Below are 19,223 nucleotides of genomic sequence, written 5' to 3'. Positions count from 1 at the left end.
TTGGACTGGGGTCTCTGGAAGGCCCTGGAGGCCAACAGCCCTTCCCCCATGCCTGGAGAGCTGCTCGTTAGGCTGGAGACACGAATCAGCCACAGGCGCCAATGCCAGCTTTTGATGAATCTTCCTGCTAGTGGTGGTAATTTCCTGAAAGGCTTTTCTTCCATTTTCAGGCTCCCCCTTAAAAGGGTTCTTGCTCCTTAACAGTGGGGGATCCATAATGATCACCCAGTGGCTCTGTTGGTAAGGTCACCAGCATGGATGCTGGGCCCTCAGGAAGGCTTGGCCAGTGTGGTGCCTCCTCCACCAGCTTCTGTGGCTAGAAGGGCTGGGAGTGGACAGGCATCCTCACCAGGGCTGGAGGAGGCTGGGACCTGGGTGTGTGTGTGTCATGTGAGTTCCCAGGCAGGGCTGGATGGAGAGCTCTGTTTCCTGGGGCTGTCAGTGCCAGAGTATCCCAGGGACCATCCTGTGGGGGTTGGAGGGGGTGGGTGGACAGTGTTGACTTGCCTTGACCCGAGGCTCCTTGGAACATGAGAAGGCAACAGACACCTGGGCGTCTCCTTCAGCTCCCACCTGCTCTCCTCTCATCTGTCACCAAGTCCTGTCCATCTGCTTTATGAACTCACTTGCTCCACTCTTATTGTCCAGTTCTGAGCCAGATTCTGCCAGTTACTATGTATGTCTATTCCAATTATGCAATCTGGGCTTGTGGAAATAACCACAGGATGGGTCTGGAGACCCACTGGACCCACTGTAGGACAGACCTGAGCAAAAAACCCATTGATCACCTGCTCTCCATTAGCCTCTACTCTGACTGATGGACCACAGTGACATTTTGGGTCTCCTGGAATTACTGTCAGCTCAGAGCCAGTGTTCAGTAATTTCCCAAAAGTCTGATTATTTGTTTTTTTCCCCAATGCACAGTTGCCCTGGTAAAAGCCCATAGGTTCCTGTGGGGAAGGCTGGGAGAAAGGTTAGCAGCATAAATTTTTGGCAGTGTAGTGGGGTATTTCCCCAAGGGGACCCAGCCTCCCCTTCATTCAAGGAATTCTGGGTCTGTAAACTGGCTCAAGTCTGGGAATTAATTGAGGGTTCATGACTCTCTGCTTTGGTGATTCAAGTCAGACTTCTGTTCGCTTGACCTAGAACTCTTCTGTTTGTACAGATCAAGCAGGAATTTAGTAGACTGCTTCCCAGCCTTTGCTCCTGCTGTGCCCTCTGATTGACTTAACTTCCCCTCCCTATCCCACCTCCATTTGCTCTGTTCTCTCCTACCGCTCCTTCAAAACACTCCTCCAAGAAGCCTTCCCCAACTCCCCACCCAAACTTAGGTCATTGCGTCTCTATTACCAGTCTCTCTAGCTGACCCTTTCCATCTCAGGAACCTTTGAGGTGTCTCAGTGGCTAGACAACTGGGATGAGAAACAGATCCCTACCCAGCTGTCACCTTTGGAGTGCCCAGTCACTGCCACCCTCCAGCCTGAACAGCTCCCAGCACTGTCCTGCCCTCTGTCCATCTGCCTCTCTGGCTGTGTGTCCATTTGCTTCTGCTTCTTTCCTCCTGCCCTTTCTTGGCCAGTTGTTCATTACCTCTTTTATCTGTCTCTGTTCGTTTCATCATTCTTTAACATATTTCCACCTCATTCCATGAAGGACTCAAGGTGATGTCATTGTCACTCAGTCCCTTCATTGCTCAGTTCCCACCTCTCAGTTTCTTACAGGTGTTTTCTCCCTCCCCACACAGCTAAAATGCCCTTGTATGTAAAAAGGGGAGTTCTCACCCCTTTGGAGAAGTTATCCCCTCTCCCCCACAGAAAGTCTCCCCTAGGCCAGACTTCAAGGGGTAGGAGTGGAGAAAAGGCCACCCAGAGCCCAACAGTCACCACGTCCAGAGCTGGTCAGCAGCCTCAGCACCTCTAATCCATTGACTGGGGGAAAGAAGTAGCATTGTGCTGCAGGATCTCTTTGACTAACCTCATTTGGGGATCTTCCTGTTGAACTTTTCCACCACAGCTTCTTCCTGTCTAGAAACTTCAGCTTCACCCAGAGCCTGTCCCAAGGACAGACGCACCTTGTCCCTCACTGTGATTTGGGGAAGGGAAAGTCTTGCAAATGATGGTGCCTGCCCACCCCCCCCCCCACACACACACCCCAGTCCTCCCTCTTCCTTACCTGGCTGCCTCTCTATACCCCAGAGCTTCTATTAGCCCGGGCTCCCAGACAAGCCTCTGGAGCCTCTGCTCCCATTAGCCTGTGGGCTGCTGGAGGGCGGGGCTGATCCCTCATGGGTCATCCAAGGCCTGCAGGTGAGTGAGTCAAGATTGTGAAGGGCAGGGACCTAGGGGAGGAAGCCCATGCTGAGACCAGCTCATTGTATTTCCGTTCACCCATCAGTGTTGAGCACCCTGCACTGCCCACATACGGCGGGGGCACGATCCAGCCCCGACCCACTGCCTCTAAAGCCAGGCCCTGCCACGGCCACCAGCTGAGACATGCTCTCCTTCAGCAGGGAGGTTCCGACCCTGCCCCAAGCGCCCGCCAGAGACCGGGGCCGCCCCGCCCCCACCACGCCGGATGCCGCCCACCTCGCGGCTGATGGCGGGCGCCGCGGCGCAGGCCATCGGGGGGCGCAGGAGTTCTCGCAGGGCGGGAGGCCGGGTCGCGCTCGCCTGCACCCCCCGGCGGCGGCGAGTTTCAGCTCCCGGCGCCGTCACGTCCGCCTGGGCTCTGGCCGCGCGCCAGGCGGCAGAATCCATCACTGCAGTTGGGGGGAGGCCGGCCGGCGCGTCCCCCGGGGCTCCCCGGCAGCCGGCGCTGTCTGCCAGTCGCGGGGAGGGGGCGGGAGCCTGGGGCCGCGAGACCACGGCCGCGGCGCTGCGGGGCTGCGGTCAGCCCGGGGCACTGCGGAGCGGCCGCGTCTCCCGCACTGACTGGCCCTCCCCCAGTAGGCCGGGCGGGTAATTGCGGCGTCGGGGATGCGGGCGGGTGGGGGGCGCTGCGGGAGCGGGGAGAGCTGCTTCCGGAGCGGGAAGCCTGGCCGGCTGTGCCCACGAGAGTTTGCTCGCGCGCGCTTACATCGTCCTCGCAGCGGCCCCGGCCGAGCTGGGATCAACCCGAGGGAGAAACCACAGAAGAGTCCTACGATCTTCACCAAGATCCAGGCATTTCTGAGAAACGCTCCCCGGGGGGGTGGGGCCGGGCAGCGGCTTTAGCAAAAGACTCTGGGAGGCTGTAGGGGGACCAGAGGGAGCCAGGGAGATTGGGTGGAGACAAGCGAGTTAGGTAGCTCTCCTCGCTCCGCTCAGAAAGAGGAGCACCTTCCTGGGCCGATGGGAAGGGTGCTGGGACAGGGGTTGTGGGGCCCAGGGAGCCGGCCCACCATCCAGGTGGCCCACCGGAGCCTGGATTCCTAGAAGAGGAACTGGGGTGGCCCAGCTGAACCTCAGCCCCTGCTGAGTTCAACACAGGCTGCCCCATGACCATCTTCGAATCGTGGGTGAGCCCCCGACCCCCCCTTATGCTCCCACTGATTAAGTGGTATTTGGTCACCTGTCCCTTTGTTAGGGGTGGACAAGGATTTTCTGCTGACAGTGCATCCCCTAAGCAGAGCTGCCTCACTCCTCCGGGGGGCCACCTCCATCAGTGATTGCCTTAGGGCCGTGTGGGGTTGGTAAGGCCTGGATCAAATTCCCACTCTGCCACCACAAGCTCATGATGTTGGGCAAAGCCTTTTATGTCTCTTTGCCTCAGTTTCCTCCCCTGAAAAATGCGGGTAATAATATCCATATGACAGGTTTGCTGTCAGGATAAGTGTTTGCTTGAAAGGGGGTTTTTCCTCCTCTCCCAGCCACCCCTTTGCTTTGGGTCTTAGATGCTGGGTGATGGAGGATTGGGTGCCCTTGTCTCATAGGTCTTTGCAGCCTCTAGTAGACTCAGAGACTCAGAAACCCTTAGGAATAAAAGGCCTAATCATCGCTGTAGTTTGGGACATAAAACCTGTGGGACAGGCTGAGGTATGCCCAAGTCGGGTTTCAGGAGAGGCCAGAGAGTGGGTAGTGCCTGGATGCAGCACCAAGACCTGAACTGGGCCCGAGGGGCAGCTGCTGTGAGGTCCTGAGGGGAGGACTTGAGACAGTGAAGAAAGCCAGGAGTTGTGCAGCCCAGGCAGCTTGGCGGCCGCTCCCCATGACTGAGTGTAGCACTGCAGGCTCAGCCTAGCAAGGGGCAGGCAGCATTGCTCCCTTCCTCCAGGGACTCACGTTGAGACACCATCTACTTTACCCAACTATTTTACAGATGAGAAATTCAGGTCAAGTCAATACATGTTTACTGAGGCCCACTCCTGTGTGATGATGGTACCAGGGGGGAGGGGGGAGGGCAGGTGGAGGAGGCAGGACAGGGAGAAGATCCCAAGTGATTAGAGTCACAAGTAGCATGCCCAAAGCCTCAAGGCCATTGTGAAGGGGTACAAATTTGAGCAGGATGGAAGGCAAACGGCAAGCTGGGTGAGGTGATGGGGGTGGTGGCAGTTTGGGTAGACCCCCCATAAGAAGTAGACTTTGAAAGCAGGAAAATTTGGCGAGGGGGTTGTCCTGAGGCTGGGGAGCTGGGTGCAGGGTGGCAGGGGAAGGTCCTGGCTTACGCTGATGGAGACGGGGAAGTGAGTGGGCATCATGGGAGGTCAGGCTGGAGAGGGTGGCGCAGGCTAAGCTTCCAGCTCTGGCCTGGAGGCGGAAGGTTCTAGATTGGGGAGGACAGGACCCATCTCCAGATGTGTCCATGGCCGGTCTCCACAAGGTCTGGGTGGTGAGAATTGCCTCAGAATTGCCTCTGTCTCTTGGGTCCTCAATGCTGATGCACCCTTGTCCAAAAGGCTGTCTCCTTCTTTAACATCACACCCACTCGTGTGGTGACATCCAGCTGCAGGTACTTATCCATCTAGTGGCGGGGCCAGCAGGGCAGCTTCCCGCCATTGGGGTTTTTGCCCAGGAGGAGGCAGGAGAGGCTTACTCATGCTCTTCACCTCCTCCTCCTCTCACGCTTCCCACAGTCACTTTCCCCTGGGGACTGGGGCTTGGGAGGCTTGGCAGAGATGATATTTAGACAGATCTTTAGGAAAGCAGTAATGGCCCGGGCAGAGGGAATAGTGTGTGCACAGGTTTGGAGGCATGAAAGACCAGGGCTTTGAGAGGAAGTATAAGTGTAGGTTTAGGGTGTGTGAAGGGAATGGAGAGGAGATTTTGTAGGATCTTGTGTGCCAAGCTGAGGAATTAAGAAGAGTTTTAAGCAGCTGAGTGACTTGGTCATAAGATATTTCAGGAAGATCCCTCGAGTGTCATGAGGAGGATGAATAGAAAAGAGAGAATGAGGAGAGAAGTTAGTCACAAGGCTAGTCAGAAGTCAGCTTGGATGTGACCTCTGCCAGGAAGCCTCTTCCACCCACCCAGGCTGGGTCAGATACCTCGTCTGTGCTCGCCAGGTACCTTGTGCTCCCCATTACAGCTCTCACTATGCCCGACTATGTTTTTTGTTTTTGGGTAGCAAACCATTGGAGGACCCAGTAGTGGGCTGGGCACAAAAGAGCATCAGGGAATGACTGTGGAAGGCTTGATTGAATTGAGTGTGGGCCATGGGGGAGAGACGGATACATTCTAGAGACATTTAGGATCTGGTGCCTGATTGGGAAAAGGGACAGAAAAGGTATCATCCTGGTTGGGCTGGCTGTGTAGTCCCTTTGGGACATGCAGGGGAAAATATCCAGGGCAGCCAGCCATCAGGTCTAGTGTTGGGCAGGAAGACTGCTCAGAAATGTTGGGGAGTGGGGAGACTCACCCTGTGCAGACAAAGTTGGCCCAATATTTCATCATCTGGAGGCTGAGTGCCTTCTTCTCACCTGTGGAAGGAACTGGGGACAAAATGGGATGTGCACTTGGGATAGAACAGGGGGTGCTGACATCCCACCTTGCTCCTTCCGCCGCTGCCTCCATGCCAAGAGGCTTTCATTTGGGCGAACATCCCAGATTAGGGATCAGCTAGCTCCTCGTGGACTGGACACCCAGTGGGGGTATCAGGTAAGGTTTTAGTACCTCTGGAGAAGGAGCTCCCGAAGATGAAGTGGATCTCATCCCCGTAGTCTGCTCCATCGGTGTGAGGTTTGATAATTACGCCACTGGGAGAGTGGTGCTCAAACTCGTACAGGTAGACAGGGAAGCCAGCATCTGTGAATAAGAGAAACTGAGGGAGGCTGCAGGAAAAGCTTTGGCTTGGGCTTCCCATCTGTGCCAGTTTGAATTTATTATGTCCCCCCAAATGCCATTATCTTTGATGTAATCTTGTGTGGGCAGACCTATCAGTGTTAATTATATTGTAATTCTTTGAGTGTTTCCATGGAGATGTGCCCCACCCAACTGTGGGTGATGACTCTGATTGGATAATTTCCATGGAGGTGTTGGCCCACCCATTGGGTGGGTCTGAATTAAATTACTGGAGCACTATATAAGATCAGACAGAAGGAGTGAGCTTGCCACAGCCAAGAGGGACACTTTGAAGAAAGCACAGGAGCTGCAGATGAGAGCTACTTTGAAGACGGCCGTTGAAAGCAGACTCTTGCTCTGGAAAAGCTAAGAGAGGACAAATACCCCAAGTGCAACTAAGAGTGACATTTTCGAGGAACTGTAGCCTAGAGAGGAACATCCTGGGAGAAAGCCATTTTGAAACCAGAACTTTGGAACAGACGCCAGCCACGTGCCTTCCCAGCTAACAGAGGTTTTCCGGACACCATTGGCCATCCTCCAGTGAAGGTACCCAATTGCTGATGTGTTACCTTGGACACTTTATGGCCTTGAGATTGTAACTGTGTAACCAAATAAACCCCCTTTTATAAAAGCCAATCCGTCTCTGGTGTTTTGCATTCCTGCAGCATTAGCAAACTAGAACACCATCCATCCCGCACACCACCCACCTGCTCAAGCTTCAGAATCAAGGGTACAGATTGAATCCTGACTGTACCAATGATTAGCAATGTGACCTTGGGTCAGCCACTCCCTCCACCTTTCTGATCAGATAGTAAAACCTAATTCACAGAATTGTGGCAGGGATCATGAAAGCCTTCCTCTTCCCTCATCAGAACCTTTCTTCCTTGGCCTGGCATTTAAGGCTCTTCAGCATCTGCCCTGCCCACCCCCCCAGCCCCACATTTGACCTCTTACCCACATGCTCGCCCAAATCTCAGTTGGCCTGGGCATGATGCCCAAGGGACTTTCAGCTGGGAAGCCTTCCCTGCCCACCCTAGGCTCCCTTCTCTGGGCCAGCAGAGGCCCTGCCCTTGACCCTGAGGGAGAGCCCCTCTCACATAGCTGACGGCACACTGCCTCCTCTGTGGCATCTTGGAATCCTACACCAGCTCAGAGGTTGGTAAGCATCACGGTTAGAGAGTGGACGAGGCCTATGTGGCCACTCCTGGGGGCCCTGCACACCACGGTGGGAACAGGCGGCTTGCAGAGTGGAGTACACAAACGTGGCGTCCCCAACTATGTCCATCAAATGGTTTCGGGTCATCTTCTAGTCATGGTCATCGATATCGTCCAGGTACTCCTCCATCATCAACGGTATCTGCTCCTTGGTGATGTTCTGGGTGGGGAAGCCATACCCACCCTGAGGCCTGGGATGCCAGCTGGGCCAGAGGTGGGCACACCACTGACTTGGACCCAGGCTCAGCCACTCAGGAGTTTTGGGCCTGGGAGGATAAGGGAGAGCTTCCTGGAAGGGCCCCCCTCTCTGTGGATTCTCACCCCTGTATTTTTGCTGGGTGAGAACTGCCTGCCATGACCCTGAGGATGCCAGAGGAGGCCCTGGCACACCAGCAGTCGTCTGATCCCATGCCTACCCCTAGGAACCTCAAGAGAGGCCAACCCTGTCTGGAAGTCCCTTGCGTAGACAACAGCTACTAGGTTAAAAAACAAAGAGTGGGAGCAGCTCTGTCCAAACTGAGTACCCCTGCCAGTTGGACCCCTCACCAACAGGGTACTCTTGCTCCAGAGCAGCCTGGCAATGATTTCTTTTTTCATCATGTGCCGATTTAGTGGGAACTTCATGATCTGTGTAAAAACAAAGAACCCAGATGTGGGCCAGGTCTGAGCATCAGGAGGGATTCTGGCCACAGCCACACAAGGCCCCAGCTCGCCTGTCTAAATGGTGAGCTCTCAGACAGAGCACACAACCCAGGAAGGGCCCATGATCCCTTGCTGCCCTCCTGCTCTCAATGTGCCCATTTGCTACCATCTGGGTCAGAGCTGAAGCAGGGCCTGGGAGGGTCTATCCTAAGCTGGGGCATATGCCCTTCCCCTCATCATTTCTGGCCAACTCCCACCACAGAGGGACTACAGGAGGCTCCCAAGGCTTTACCCTACACCAACACCGGCCCTTATTCCAGCACTTGGGACCACTGGGATCTGATCTGGTGCCCAGCACTGCCCAAGAGGCATCCTTTGCTGCCCCCAACTGTGGTGGGCACCCCTCTTATTTACTTACATAAGGCAAGAGCCAACAGAACTCCCAGCTGTTGACACCCAGAAGGTAGGGCACAGGTGCAGTCTCTCCCAGGCCAGGAAGAAGTAGGGTCTTCTGGGAACACCACACCATCCACCACTGGGCTTATGAACCACACAGTCATAAGGCAAGGGGCACTTCTAGAAAGACCTCCCACGTAAGTTCCTAAAGTCCTTGCAGCCTGGGGTGCCCAGCTCAGCAGGTCCCCCTCCAGAGGCTGCTCTAGCCACAGGCCCTTTTATTGGGAGAAAGCTGGGGCTGGCCTCAGTGATCCCTGGGATGAATGGGGTGGGAGGAGACTAGTGACAGGCAGAGCCAGGCCACCTGGACTTGGGACGCTTGTCACCAGGTATCCACACAGCTCACTGCCTCACCTCATGGAAATCTTTGCTAAACACCACTTTCTCAATGGGGTCTTCCCTGTCTGTTCTATATAAAATCTCATCCCCCCCCACCATGCACCCAAACCCTTACCCTGCTCCATTTGTTGCCATTCACTTATCTTCTAAGGAAGTGAATATTTAATTTATTTATACTGTTTATTGTCTCTTCCATCTGAAACATCAACTCCGCTAGGAAAGAGATCTTGGTCCAAATGTTCACTGAGTATCCTGAGAGCCTGGTACATAGTAGGTGTTCAGTAAATACTTGAATTGCAAAATGGGGCCTGCTCACCTCTTTAGAGTCTTCCTGGGAGTTCAGGTGGAAGAATCTCTGTGGGGGAAGTGGAGGAGGCCAGAGTTAAGGGAAACCTCCAGTATGTTCCTGAGACAGGGTTCCTGAGGAAGTTGTTGCAGGTGGCTGGGTATCAGGTCAGGAACTGGAAGGAAGTTCTACCTACCATCTTTTTGGACACTTGCACTATTTTGGTCCCCGATTGTGCCCTCAGGGAGTCCATCAGGGTCTGTGTGTTGTGTTTGCAGCCTGCCACGCGGGCAACCTTCTGTGGAGAGAAGAAGGGGTGCTCAGGCTGCCCCCACCTGCCTCTTCTTGCCGAGGCCTGGAGGAGGGGAAGTACCCACCTTGGCCACTTTCAGTGGGTCAGGTGTAACGAAGGCTCTGAGCGTTGCGGTGCCACTCTGGGAAATGGCCTGATGAAAGAGACCCCCGGCCTAGGGTAACATCATCTGCAGGGTAGACAGTGGGGCACCTGTGAGATGTTCAAGTGGGGACCACTTGGGCTTCTCTGAGTGCCTGCCTGGACATAACTGGGCAGCCTGAGGGAGCCCAGAGATGGCAGACACTGGGAGGCAGTCAGGAGCCCTGGGTTGGAGTCTTAGTCGGGGGGGTCAGTGCCTTCCTACCTCTGGGCCTCCATATTCCTGGTCTGAGTAATGATGCCAGGGGACCCAGAAGGGATCTGAGCTTGTGGGAGGGTATCTGGTTCAGGGAAGGGGCTCCCTCTGCTGCTGGACTGGAATGGGGGCAGGGGTGTGTGTGTGTGAGAGGCTCTCATGGCCCCAGGCACCCATGCTGATAGCTCTTAGCCTCTCTCTGCTGCCAAAGCCTGGGGTACACATGCATCCTGGGCCCCCTCCTGTCCCTTGGGCACCCCAGACTTTATGTCTCCCAAACCTGCTCCAGCTAGTCCCCATGTGGAGGGGGGGTTTTCCCTTACCCTACATCATCAACCCAACCTCAAGGCCCTCCCGATCTCCTCTGCCCCTCCCTCATCATCACACCTCATCTGCCCCAGTCCTGTCCATCTGGCCTTCTGTACCACTCTGCAACCCTCCTCTACTCTCCATCCTTCCTGCATCTGTTCTAGAACCAGCCTGCATCATCCCCTCTGGCATATACCCCACCCCCACCCTCCTGGTCCCCAAGCCTTTGTTTCTGCTTCTTTCTAACCCAATCCCACACAGCAGACTGACCCATCTCTCTAGCTGCACGCTTGATCATGTCACTTCCCTACTTAAAATCTTTGCTTGCTCTCCAATGCACTTTAGATAAAATTGCTTAACCTCTGGGCCTCAGTTTCTTCATCTGAAGAATAGGGACAACCAAAATACTTTTCTCATTGGGTTGTTAAGAAAATTAAATGAATGAATACACATAAGGTGTTTAGAAGAACGCCTGGCACACAGAAGGTGATCAGATGTCTCAGTATTAACATGGCGCTGTGTGTTGGGGCCCCTGCTCGCTTCCCACTCATGTGCCCCTCATCGGCCACCTTATGTTATATCCACCCTCCAGGCTCACCGAATGGTCCCCAGGTCCCCCTGGCGTCCCGAGCAAAGCCCTATCTCTAACCCAGGCCTCTAACTCCTAGCCCTAGACTGTGGTCCAAGCCCCACCCAGAGAGCAGATGGTGGGATCTGTTCAGTGGATGGAGGTTTTCTGTTTTTTGTTTTTCTGAGGGGGTGGAGGAGGTAAGTGCTGGACGATCTGTTTGGTCCACCAGGATTCTCTGAGCGTTCCTACAAGGCTCAGCACTGTCCTCCAAGGGCTCAGTTTTCTCGTCTGCGCTACCCCAGATGGAGTGAGCCTCCTTGGTAGGGATGAGGGCAGGTCTGCGGATGGGAACACGCCGGCCTGCGTCTATGCTGGGTCCACCCCGGCACCGCACTCACCAATCCTGAGATGCACATGGCCCCCGACGACTGGCCGAACAGGGTCAGGCAGCCCGGCTCTCCGCCGAAAGCCGCGATGTTCTGCACCCAGTGCAGAGCCGCCAGCTGGTCTAGCAGCGCCCAGTTCCCGAGGGCCTGCCTGTCGCCCGTGCTGAGCAAGCGGGGCTCACGGTTAGGGTCCCGGGCCCCGACGGCCAGCCCTCAGCGATCCCGTCCCGCGACCACACCTCTATCCTCAGAGTCTGGTTCCGACGGATTGAGACAGTACCGAGCTCCCGCCCCTTCCATCAAGCCGGAGGCCGGGTCCCCGCCGTGCTCCTCACGCAGTCACGCCCTTCTCTCCACCCAGTCCCCGCCTCCCCCGCCCCGGGCCGCGGTCCCGAGGAGGCCCCGCCCCGCCCCGCCCCCGTCCCCGCCCACCTCGGGAAGCCGAGGATGCACGGCTGCGACTGCAGAATCGCCGGCACCTCTAGCTCGTGGGCCGCCAGCTGGGAGCCGTCGTACGTGGAAGCGGAGCCCACGAGGAAAGCGCCTCCCGGGAACCAGACCGTCACCTGGGCGAGGAGGGCAAGACCTGAGCGGTGTGGTGGGGTGGCCGAGTGGGACGGCGCGGGGTTGAAGAGGGAGCGTTCACCGGCAGTTCAGGTACAGACAGTCCTCACTGAAGCGCAGCCACCCATGGTGTTTCCGCATGTTGAGGTACAGGACTCCTGAAGGCACCTGTGGGCACGTCGGAAGTCTGGGCCCCGCGCTGCGGCGGTCGGGGAGAGCATGGTTTCCCTGCGCGTCCCGCGCTTCCTCCAGTTCTCTGGCCCAACGCTCTAAGCGCAGGAAGGGGTGTGCAGCTGGGCAGCTTCAGTGCCTTACACCTTTATGTCACTCAGTGCCCTCGGGGTCTAGGGCAGTGTGTGGCCCAACAACGCAAGCTGGCTCCTGATTCTGGGCTAGCCTCTCTCCCTTCTACAGGTGAAGAAAGCAAATTATAGAGAGCACCCAGGTTATGCCGTGAGAGGACAGAACCGAGAGGAAAATCCAAGCAGCTTGTGTGTGTGGGTGTCTGTGTTCGAGGGCCTCCACTAGCTTCCGGTCCCGGGATGGAAGGCAGCTTGGCCTCCTCTGTCCCTCTGCCTTGTGCCTGGCCTCATGGGTCTGCCTGGGGAGAGGTTCCCAGTTCCTGTTGGTGACCCTGCTGGAGCTGTCAAGCCAGAAATCTGGGTGCCTGCTGTGGGCACCGCCCTGTCTTTCATGCCCCACCCTTCCCTCAGTCTCCATTCTGCCTCCCAAACAGCCCTTGAAATCACCCTCTCCCCACTGCCCCTGCCTCTTCACACCCCCTTTCCAACTCATCCTCCATACTCTGACCAGAGGAAATAATGTAAATACCAAATCTCACCATGTTGCATCTCTCCTTACAACCTTCCCTGGCTCCCCATTGCTCTCAGGATAAAGTCCAAATTCACCCAAACTGACCCAGGCCCTCCTTTCTGTCTAGTCACCTCTTTCCCAGGTATCTTTTGCTCCAGAAGTGCTGTTGGGAAGGGCTGATGGAAGGGAGCTGGTGATACTCTGGGGTTGGGAGGAGGGGAGACCACACACCCACACACACACACACTAGAGACAGACTGAAACAGGAAACAGGAGCAGAGAAACAAGAAATGGGGTTTACTGCACCTAGCCAAATTGACCAGCCCTAGCTGGCCACATGAGAGGCTGGGTCAGCAGGGATAAAAGGAAAAGTCGAGTACAGACTATGCTCCATAAATATCTCAAACATCCACACAGCACAAGGCACTGGCTGGGTGCCAGGACTCATGAATTCACCTCCATCCCTGACCTCAGGGAGTGCCTGGTCACTTGGGGAGACAAACCAACCCACAATAACATCAACCCAGGACTGTAGTCAATGGAGGATAGAGCTTTGGGGAGCACAGAAAAGGAAGTGCCCAGCTGAGGGGACATCATTTGAGCTAGGCCTTAAACATGAATAAGAGTTTGCCAGGCAGAGAAGAAGGCATTTGTCAGAAAGGACCGAAGACAGAAGGGCTTTTACTTTTTTACTTGCCCTGGTAGCCGTCTGCATGGTTGACCACTTTGCTCTTCTTGAACAGCTTTCCTTCCCTAGGCTTCTCTAACACCCCACTCTCCTGATTTCCCTGCCACTTCATTGGTGGTATCCCCTACTCTCCCAGGCCTAAGTGTGAGTGTCCAGACCTCTACCCTTGGTTCTCTCTCCCGAGTTGTTCACATACAGGCCCAGGGCTTCCCACTGTTGAGGTGCTGCTGGCCAGTCTGCCTCTAGCCCCTGAACAAACCTCAAGCTCATTTATCCAATCATCCACCCCATATGTCCATATGGACATCTATCAAGCATGTCAAACTTAACATGCCCCCAAATGAACTCTTGTTTTGCCCAAACCTGCTCTTGACCCATCTTCCCCATTTTGGTAAATGGTATCCTTATTCCTTTGGCCAAAAACTAGGCATTATCCTTGTTTCCTCTTCTTCCCTCATAGCCCACATCCAATCCTCCAGCAAATCTTGTCAATCCAGCCTTCAATAAAAATCTGGAGTCTGACCAGTTCTGCTGTAACCCTGGTCCAAGTCATCATCTTTGCAACAGTCTCCTCTCCCCCTGCTCCCCCTTAACCACACACCCTCCATCATGGTCTGTTCTGAGCAGTCCACATAGTCTTATACCTGACACTCTGTGTTCTAAACAGCTACTGTTCTGACAACTCACAGCCACGTTCCGACAACTGACACCCAGACTTCTATACAATGGACACTCCAGTTGCTAAACCCCTGATCCTCAGGGTTCTAATGGTCACCCTATATTCTGTCCCTTGAACTGTGGGGTTCCAAGTAACAGTCATAGCATGTTTAGAATGCCTGGGATTCTCTCAATGGATGGACTGTGTTCCAACAAGTAACACCCTGGTGTTCCAGCAACAGTCAGTCGTGTTCTAATAACCAGTACGTGGTTTTCTGGTGGTAGACACCCTGTTCTTAACAGCTTGACACCAGTTTTATATAGTCTTTTTTTTTTATATATTGACCATCACCTAGGTTCTTACAATGGACATTTTTCTAAACCCAGTGTGACTGATGCTGAAGATTGTAAATGACTGCCTTAGAATGTTCTGGACAATAGGTTACTCAATGAACTGGGTAAACAGTAAATACATTTGTTCTGGGTAAACTGCCAAGCCCAGTGCTTCACAGGGCAAGCATTGTCCCAACTGTGCAGGTGTGAGCCAGGGCTTGAGCCAGGGAGGTGGTGTCAAGACCCTGGGGCATTAAAATGGAAACAGCCCTGCCCCTCCCCATCTTGGAGCTCCCTCTACAGGAAAAGTGCTGGTGGTGCCACATGGGATGGTTCCTGGGCTCACATCCCCAAAGGAGAGGGGAGAGCTCAGGGTTCCCTCAGGGGGACTTGGGGTGTGAGCGAGGTTTGCCTGCCCCACTCCACCCCCACCCCCCACATTTAGGAAAACTCAGCTCCTCAGAAGGTCCTAAGGGCACAGTCATCCTGCCTGGCTGGAGCTCTCCTGTAGAGACGGAGAACAGCTCTGCCAGTGCCTGAAACCCCATCTGGACCAATTGCCTTGTGTGGGTTTGGAAACTGGGGCCTACGATGGGCCCAGCCTGCCTGGGGTCACACGGTGAGCTCTTCTCAAAGAGTTGCTCAAGCCCCTGCCCAGAGGCAGGCCAGGGCCCACTGCCCTCCTCAGGGTCTGCCCACTTCCCAGCTGATAGTTTTCTGGCTCTTACACAGGGGCATAGGTGGTGGCATCTCTGGTCCCTTTCCAAAGCTCCAGTGGCCCCCGGAGAGCAAACCTGTGGGCACCCATGGGAGATCTGGAGAAGGGGACTCCTAGGAAGACCTGGATGGACGTCTGCCCCACATGGATTTGCTTTCCCCAGAGGGTCCCATATTTGGTCACCACTAGAGGTTCCTTGGTGTGCCAGGCGCCTGGGAAGAGAGGGAGGAGGTCACCCCAGCACAGCTACCCTCAGCCATGGATGGGACCCTGGCCCATCTGCCATGACACCAGTGGTTACTTGAAGCTTTTCATGACAGTTGTGTGTTTGTCCACTTTTTCTTGTGTTTCTCTCAGTATTTGATTTAAGATTTCAAAGATATTTTGGTAGGTGCATAAAAATTCATGTTTGTTATATGAACTGTTTCTCTTTGTGTCATTTAATGTTTTTACTTTGATTTCTGTTCTGATATTAATTTGTTTACACCTGTTTTCTGGTTGCTAATATTTGCCTGGCATATTTCTGGGAAGAAATTACACACATATATGCATTCTTGCTCATATATACCCTCACCTTAATACTTACACATCCATGCAAATCTATACATCCATAGATTTAAATGGGCACAGCTCCTTTACAAAGAAAGATGTAGAAATAAAGAGTGAAATGCATACCTGTATGCATATATACATATGCACACAAGTACAGTTATACATTGGTTACAAAGTATCCATACAGAGCATACATTCACACACATATCATACACACATGCACACACACACAGTACAAGCATACACATACCTTAGCAAGCACTTGGAATAGATATGAATGGAACGGAATGGGTACAAGATGGGTCGCGTTGAATCCAGCCTTCCACCTATGGGCTCTTCTTCCTCTTCTAGGCTCTGATCTGCCCCCGTCCTGTTGCCAAAGATTGCCGAGGCCCCATATCAGCTGTCCCTTCCCGAAGTGCCCCTGTCCATTTCTCCCCCTTCTCCCTAACCAAAGCTGACTTGTTCTGTGCCTCTGTCCCTTGGGGCTTGCTCTGCAAGGTGGTAGAAAGCTAATCTGATCCAAGTGATTCTTGAACCTGGCTGTGAATCAGAATCATCTGGGGACTGTTGCAAAAATATAGGTTCCTAGACCCCACCCCACATCCTCTGAGATATACAAACCTCCCCAGGAGATTTTGATCAACTAGTTCTTGGAATTGCATTGGGAGCTGGTGTGATAGGGCACATCCTCATACCTCCAACTGCAGATGTCCAAAAACAAGTCTCAGCCCACACCCTCAAGTCTCCGTAGGCCTTACCTAAGCAGTGTCTGGGCACAAGGGAGTGACTGTAGTGGTGACCCTTTAGGCAGGGAGGCAGGCCAGCGGAGGCAAGGGGCCATCTCAGATCGCCTTCCTGCGTGCAGCCCTTTGCAGTTTCCAAAGCCCTTGCATGGGGACCACTCACATGGGCTTTTCACTGGCCTTGGAGGAGGAGCAGGAGGCCAGTGTGCCCGTTTTACAGGTCAGGAATAGAGGCCCAGGGAGGGGCAGGGACCAGCCTGAGATCTCCCAAGACAGAGTCAGGAGGCTGAGGTCTGTGGAATTACCGAGATTAGCCCTGGATCAACAGTTGATTTACTGAGCCTTTATTGTAGCTGAGCACTGTGCCAACACTTTACATGTATTACCTCACCTCATCCTCCTTAACAAACCTATAGGGTATGTTATTATTCACACTTTACAAAGGTGGAAACTGAAGCTCAAAGGCTTATGTAACCCAAGGTCACACAGAGAGTGTTTCATGTCAGAACCCAGCTCTGGGGGGTACTGTGTGTGTGGCGGAATGCTCCAAGACCCCTAAACAACAGCTACCACGGAGCGGGCCTGATCCCCAGCTCTGCAACCCAGAGGCAACTTGTAAGCACTTGAGAAAACAGTATTCCTTATTAGTAGTCATACTACCCTATTCATAGTCATAAAATGTTAGTTAAAACTGGAGTTACAACTTCTACCTGAAAAATTTAAAAGTGATGACACCCAATTCTGGTGAAGAGTCAATGAAAAAGACATTTGTATGTATTGTTGATGGCGGATAAATGGGTACAGTGCCTTGGGAAAGTAATATGGCAAAATGTGTAAAGAGCCATAAAATGTTCACATGCTTTAACACAGTAATTCCACTTCTGGGCCCCTGCCCTACCAAAATAGTCAGAAATGCATTGACACAAATATCTTTATAAACCATAGTCATATTTACCATAGTGAATACTGGAAGCATCATTTATATCTGGGACCAGGCAAAGTAAATATAACTGTAAACTCAAGCTGTAAACTGCTTTATGATAAAATTTTAGTGAAAAAGAAAAGCAAGAGTATAAAATTGTGTACATGCTAATATACAGCTATGTACAAGTATGCATTAAAAAGACTAAAAAAAGTACCAAAATGCTACAAGTGGTTTTAGTAAAGTTTCCCCAAAATTAAAAAAAAAAAGTATTTATATAGGCTAAATGATTTATTGTGATAGAGATCAGAATAGTGGTTCCTTTGAAGGTATTTACTAGGAAGAAGCATGAGGGAACCTTCTGGGGTGTTGGATATGTTCTAGATCTTGATCTGGGTGGAGAGTATGTGGTGTATACATATGTAAGTACATCAAGCCGTACACTTAAGATGTGTATACTTTGCCTTATATGTCTTATATCTCAATTAAAATTAATATTTATATTTTCATAATAAGTATAATATTAATTTTTAAGAGAAAGACATTGGAGAGAAATTTGCAGGTGGAAAAGAGGCCCATGTAGGACAAAGGGAGGCAGAAGCAGAACTCCTGCTTGGGGGAAGGAAGTGAGGGAGAGTGGGAGGAAAGAAGGAAGGAGGAGAAGAGGGATGGAGGGAGGGACAAGGACATGCCATGTTTTCAGGTCTCCCCAGTCCTGGGAGGCAGGCTGCCTACTTCCCACTTTGCAAAGCAGCCCTGAGGCTCAGTGCGGTCGCAGCTAGGGGTGGGCACCCATGGAACCCTCTGCGCTCAGGGTTGCTTGAGGGGTACCGGCGGCAGCTCTTCCCAGAGGCGAGGGTGAGGCGGGGGACTTGGCCGAGTCCCCGGCGGAGGCGTGCAAGGTGTGGAGGGCGGCGAGAGAGGAACGCGAGACACTCTCCTTTCGATGTGGTAGAACAAAGGCGTTTATTCAGGGGTGATCACAAGTTATATAGGATGGCAAAAGGGCGGGGTCGGTGTTAGGGGTGTGGGGTCCTTACATGGCAATGCTGAGGGGAGAAAGGCTAGGATTGGTTCTGAGAGGGCGCGGAGGTCGTTAGAAAAGGGCGGGAGTTGCTCTGGCAACGGTGTATGCGCACTGGCGGTGGCGGGAGTTGCTCTGGCAACGGGGAGTGTGCGGGCAAGATAAGGGGGGCGGTTTTCTCCGGCAAGCTTCCTCTAACGGTTGTATTTTGGGTGAGGGAGATGGGGCCTGTAGCCGGCTCCACTTTCTCAGGCCCGGGGGGCTGTGGAGGGTATTACTGCCCGTGCCCACTACCCTCCCCAGGGGCTGGCCAGGTTCCCTGGGGGGGGGGGCTGTGGAGGGCGCTACTGCCCATGCCCATCGCCTGCCCCAGGGGCTGACCAGGTTCCCTGGCCCCGGCCCGCCAAGTTGGAACTCAGCACCAGCAACCCGCAGCTCAGAGAGGTCAGAGGACTTGTCCAGACTCCCAGCTGGTGTGCAGATTAGAGCCCTGACCCCCTCCCCCAATCAGCCCAGACCTTTTCTGAATGCACCTGCCCGTCTGCCCCCAGGCAGGGGTTAAGATGGGATCTGCTCCAGTGTCCCTCATGTCCTCTTGCCTGGCAACCTCAGGAAGAGGTGGGGAGCTTACCTGGGGCTGTCTGCACCAGCAGACAGAAAGTGAGGCTCAAGTACCAAATCTACCTCATGCTCCAGCCAGCTCCGGCCACAGGCTGGAGTGATGTCAACCCGATGGATGTTGGATGGGAGCTCTAGCTGCAGCACACGAGCACCTGACAGTCCCACTTTTTATCTTCTCTCAATCCCCGTCAGCTGGTGCTGGGGCGGGGGAAATTGTGACCAGCCCTCCGAACAACCCAGAGCCTTGTCTCTGCCTTGGGGTGTTATGTCACACAAGACAGTCTTGGCTTTTCAAACAAACTGATCAGCCTGCAATCCCTGCCCTGTTTGCTCATCTGTGCACTGAGCTTAAAGTTAAGTTTGTGTGAGTCAAGCTCTGAGCACACAGTAGGGGGTAGGGTCAGAGCAGAACACTAGGGCCCTCAGCCCCCAGCCTCCCTCCCTGTGGATTTAAGGACCTCGGGCCTCCCTGGTCCT

General features: G+C 53.7%; 1 protein-coding gene across 1 annotated transcript; it reads right to left on the bottom strand.

The window, feature by feature from the left end:
* Positions 1–4,321: 4,321 nt before the first annotated feature.
* CES4A (carboxylesterase 4A) lies at positions 4,322–18,826 on the bottom strand. The gene is given in 13 exon segments (XM_037815488.1): positions 4,322–4,981; positions 7,476–7,629; positions 8,016–8,096; positions 8,530–8,614; positions 8,616–8,666; positions 9,221–9,261; positions 9,389–9,490; positions 9,570–9,674; positions 11,121–11,271; positions 11,541–11,674; positions 11,727–11,928; positions 14,892–15,093; positions 18,757–18,826. Coding segments are annotated over 13 exon segments (1,455 nt in total). The 5' UTR covers positions 18,815–18,826; the 3' UTR covers positions 4,322–4,892.
* Between the last annotated feature and the right edge of the window lie 397 nt (positions 18,827–19,223).

Source organism: Choloepus didactylus, chromosome 22 (genome assembly GCF_015220235.1).
Source record: "Choloepus didactylus isolate mChoDid1 chromosome 22, mChoDid1.pri, whole genome shotgun sequence".
NCBI lineage: Eukaryota > Metazoa > Chordata > Mammalia > Pilosa > Megalonychidae > Choloepus > Choloepus didactylus.
This window is presented reverse-complemented; position numbering and strand designations above follow the sequence as displayed.